Below are 4,436 nucleotides of genomic sequence, written 5' to 3'. Positions count from 1 at the left end.
ACTCTCAGTACTCTTACTCTCAGTACTCTGTACTCTCAGTACTCTGTACTCTACAGTACTGCAGTACTCTGTACTCTCAGTACTCTGTACTCTCAGTACTCTGTACTCTACAGTACTGCTACCAGTACTCTGTCCAGTACTCTCAGTACTCTGTACTCTCAGTACTCTGTACTCTCAGTACTTACTCTCAGTACTCTACAGTACTGCAGTACTCTCAGTACTCTCAGTACTCTGTACTCTCAGTTACTCTACAGTACTCTGTACTCTCAGTACTCTGTACTCTCAGTACTCTGTACCAGTACTCTCAGTACTCTGTACTTCTCTTTACTCTCAGTACTCTGTACTCTCAGTACTCTGTACTCTCAGTACTCTACAGTACTCTGTACTCTACAGTACTCTACAGTACTCAGTACTCTCAGTACTCTGTCTGTCTGACTTTTGGACGTTGTAAATGTTCAGATCTGCTCAGCGAGGCGTTCACTGACAGCTGTAATTATCGGCCGTTTGACTGATGATTCACTGTTTATCTGCAGCTGAAGAACTGACAGGCGTGAACAAACCTGTAGCTTAGCAACATCAGCTGTAACAGCACAGCAGTGAACAGTGCACTCACACACAACGTCTGAATTAAACCATCAGAGACTCATCAACCAGAACAACAGAGTCACAGGAAAAAGACAGGAAGTGAAGATGAAGATGCTGAGACAGATGTTGAAACTGACAGCTGCATTTACCCCCCCCCCCCCCCCCTCAGGTGTGTGGTTCCGTCCTCTCCTGTGGGAATCACACCTGTGAGGTCGTGTGTCATGATGGAGTTTGTCCTCCGTGTCCTCGCTCCGTCAGCAGATCCTGTCCCTGTGGAAGTGTGTGGCAGGAAAACACACACACACACACACACACACACTGGGGGAACAGGAAGTACTGTATCTGTGTGTGTAACCCTAACTCGTTTCTATGCACTCACAGAAAACACACACACACACACACATAGTTAGAAACACACACACAGAGAAACAGGAAGCCACACACACACACACACAAATTAGTCAGATTAGCTGTTGGCACATTCACACTGAAGTCGTCAACGACAGAGTTGATTCATGAGAAACATCTCGTACATGAAAACAAACAAACAAACAAACAAACAAACAAACAAACAAACAGTCACTGTAATGAACCAGAGAATATAATGAAACCATCAACAAATCAATACTGATGTTATTGATAAATACTGAACTGGTTTGTTGCTCAGACACTCTCACTCTGAGCTGTGTTTTCTAAATGTCACTGTGTGTGTGTGTGTGTGTGTGTGTGTGTGTGTGTGTGCAGAGTCGTCTCTGCCGTGCACAGAGGAAGTGTTGTTGTGCGGCGACACATGCGACCGCCGCCTGTCGTGTGGAAAACACACCTGTTCGATGAGATGTCACCGAGGGAGCTGCGAGACCTGCAGACAGGTCGCACACACACACACACACACACACACACACACACACACACACACACAGATCGAACACACTGACACAGTGTGTGTGTGTGTGTTTCAGGAGGTGGAGAAGGAGTGCAGGTGTGGTAAATACAGGAAGTTGATGCCGTGTCATAGAGAATACCTGTGTGACTCCAAATGTCCTAAAACCAGGAGCTGCCAGAGACACCAGTGCAGGAGGAAGGTGAGTACGACTCACACACCGACAGGAACCAGACGGTCACATGACCCCGGTCGCTGACTCAGGACGTCCTGGTCTAGAAACACCTTTGTGTGTTTTAGAGTTTTTGTTGTTCTGATAAAAAGGAAAGTCTCAGTTCAGCTGTGATGAACAGACTCCAGCTGAAAACCTGATCTCTAAAGAAAGCTGCTGATCTTTATTACCTGTCGCTGTGCTGTGAACTCTTTTGTCCCTGTCGGGCTCCTGTAGGAATGAAGCACAGGGCTGAGCCACATGGTGTCCTTCATTATAAAACCAGGAGCAGTTTTTACATGGAGACAGGTTGATGATATCAGAGACAGAGGGCGTGATGACTTTAAACAGTCAGAGCAAACAAAGTGAAGATGATTGATTATTAAGAGCTGGATTGTGGGAAACAAACCGCCGTACGTTGATCCACGTCTCTATCATTGTGTGTGTGGTGTAAATGTCACAGTGATGGGATCTGTTCAGTGTGTGATCTGATAGGAAAAGGTTGACTGACAGTGTGTGTGTGTTATGGGACTCACAGCTGATGAGGATTTAAAGGATCTGGATCTGTGGTGGTTTTACCGTCAGCTGTTTGATGCTCAGACGTCTGAATCTGAACCAGAGGAAACTTCCCTCAACCACACTCTGTTTCCCATGATGCCTTGTGTTCCAGTGTTGCCCCGGTAACTGCCCCCCCTGTGACCAGAGCTGCGGTCGAACTCTGGGCTGTCGAAACCACAAGTGTCCGTCCGTCTGTCACCAAGGTAACACACACACACACACACACACACACACACACACACACCATATGTCTGTGATGATGTAAAGTCAGTCCTTTAAACTCGGGGGGGTCCAGGATTCTGGTCCCCACAAAGCTGTCGGACCCCACAGGTATAGCGGGCTCCTTGTTTTTCTGACCCCACAAATACAGCAGAACAATCCACACACACACACACACACACACACACACACACACACACACACACACACACACACACTCTCCCAGGACGTCACGTCACATCAGCGTCTGTCAGATCGGCCCTGATCTGTTGACGGAGTCACAGCTGGATGAAGGTCAAAGGTCAAACCCAGGAAAATTCTGACCCATAACACCTCCTGAAGAGTGTGTGTGTGTGTGTGTGCTGACATTTCGTCCAGCTGATAGCGCTGAACACAGCGTTCAGAGTGTGTGTTTGGAAAATGTTGACCTCTGCTTCCTGCCGACATCATTAATCCTCCTTTAACAAAGACGTGTGTGTGTGTGTGTGTGTGTGTGTGTGTGTTAGCAGGATGACAGATAGCTTCCTGTGTCTATTGTTCCCTGATTGGAGGATAAAGGATAATTTATGCGTCTGTCTGCCTCCTGATTGGCTGAATAGATTAGAGTTAATTTATTTGTGTGTCTGTGTGCTGATTGGCTGCTCTGACCTTTCAGGGGGGAACAGATAGGAGGTCGCACCGCCGCCAACGCATCAACACACAGATAACACAGTGTGTGTGTGTGTGTAGGAAACTGGTGTTTATTTATATATTTGATCAGTTAAAAATGTTGACGTTTTGACAAAGTGACGTTTGTTTGGCAGAAGAAGAAGAGAAGCAGCGTCGAGGCAGCTGTCACTTTATCTTCTCTGAGCAGCTAATCGACTGATTTACCAACCACTGCAGCTGTGGTGAATTCTCCTTCCCACGACCAGTTCACCTCGTTAGTTAGAATGATTGATTATTAGGTATTGATCAATCAGGTTCTAAAGAATCTGACGTCAGTATTTTCAATACTCTGATGTTTATAAAGAGGACAGTGGTTTAGCCGTCGTCTGAACATGTGACTCCTCGCTCTCTGACTGAGCCTCAGTCGGGTCAAAGCTCTGGGACCTGGTCCAGGTTTTATCTGCAGCCTGACTCAGTGTTATCAGCTGTAAACTCTGTGTGTTATTTTAATGAGACGCACACAGAGACGTGTCGACCGACAGCACACAGACACCGAGCTGCAGGGAACAACAAGGATGTGACATCAGGTTCTGGTCCTGTTGTCTCACCTGTCCCTCAGGTAGCTGCTACCCCTGTCCAGAGTCCGTGGAGGTCCGGTGTTCCTGTGGCTCCACCGTCCTGTCTGTGCCCTGTGGTCGAGAGAGGAGCACCAGACCGCCCCGCTGCAAAGAGCCCTGCAGGTCCGCACACACACACACACACACACACACACACCTGTTAACGCTGCTAATGATGCACTGGGTGGTGTGTGTGTTTTGGAGGCAGCAGTCGTCAGTGTGTGTGTCTCCTCAGGCGTCCTCCGTCCTGCCACCACCCGACCAGAGAGGCCCACCGCTGCCACCCGGGCCCCTGCCCCCCCTGCAGACAGACCTGCCTGCTGCCGCTGCCCGGCTGCAGCCACACCTGTCCTCAGTCCTGCCACGACCTGGTGCTGGTCAAGTCTCAGCAGGTAGAACTGTTAGCTTAGCTTAGCTTAGAGACTGGAGGCAGAGGGAAACAGCTAGCCCGGCCCTGTGTGTGTGTGTGTGTGTGTGTGTGTAGCTCCTTCATCAGCGTCTTATCACCGTCATCAGATAACTGATGTTTCCTGTTTCTGATCAGAGGAAATCTGCAATAAGTGATTGTTTTCTGTGTGTGTGTGTGTGTGTGTGTGTGTGTGTGTGTGTGTGTGTGTGTTCAGGTTCAGTTAGCAGGACCGTGGGAGCAGCCGACTGAACCAGCGTTTGTGAAGAAAGCTCTGCCCTGTCCACCATGTCAGGTTCCCATACCGACGTA

The 4,436-nt window shown here is 48.6% G+C and overlaps 1 protein-coding gene across 1 annotated transcript; it reads left to right on the top strand.

Annotated features, from left to right (window-relative positions):
- Positions 1 to 754: 754 nt before the first annotated feature.
- On the top strand, positions 755 to 4,433 carry LOC108893022 (NF-X1-type zinc finger protein NFXL1; the record flags this gene model as incomplete). The annotated part of the gene is given in 7 exon segments (XM_018690803.2): positions 755 to 863; positions 1,330 to 1,454; positions 1,545 to 1,667; positions 2,347 to 2,437; positions 3,721 to 3,841; positions 3,954 to 4,110; positions 4,342 to 4,433. Coding segments are annotated over 7 exon segments (818 nt in total), but the record flags the coding sequence as incomplete, so codon positions are not given.
- Positions 4,434 to 4,436: the final 3 nt, after the last annotated feature.

Source organism: Lates calcarifer, unplaced genomic scaffold, assembly GCF_001640805.2.
Source record: "Lates calcarifer isolate ASB-BC8 unplaced genomic scaffold, TLL_Latcal_v3 _unitig_2713_quiver_2799, whole genome shotgun sequence".
Taxonomy (NCBI): Eukaryota; Metazoa; Chordata; class Actinopteri; family Centropomidae; genus Lates; species Lates calcarifer.
This window is presented reverse-complemented; position numbering and strand designations above follow the sequence as displayed.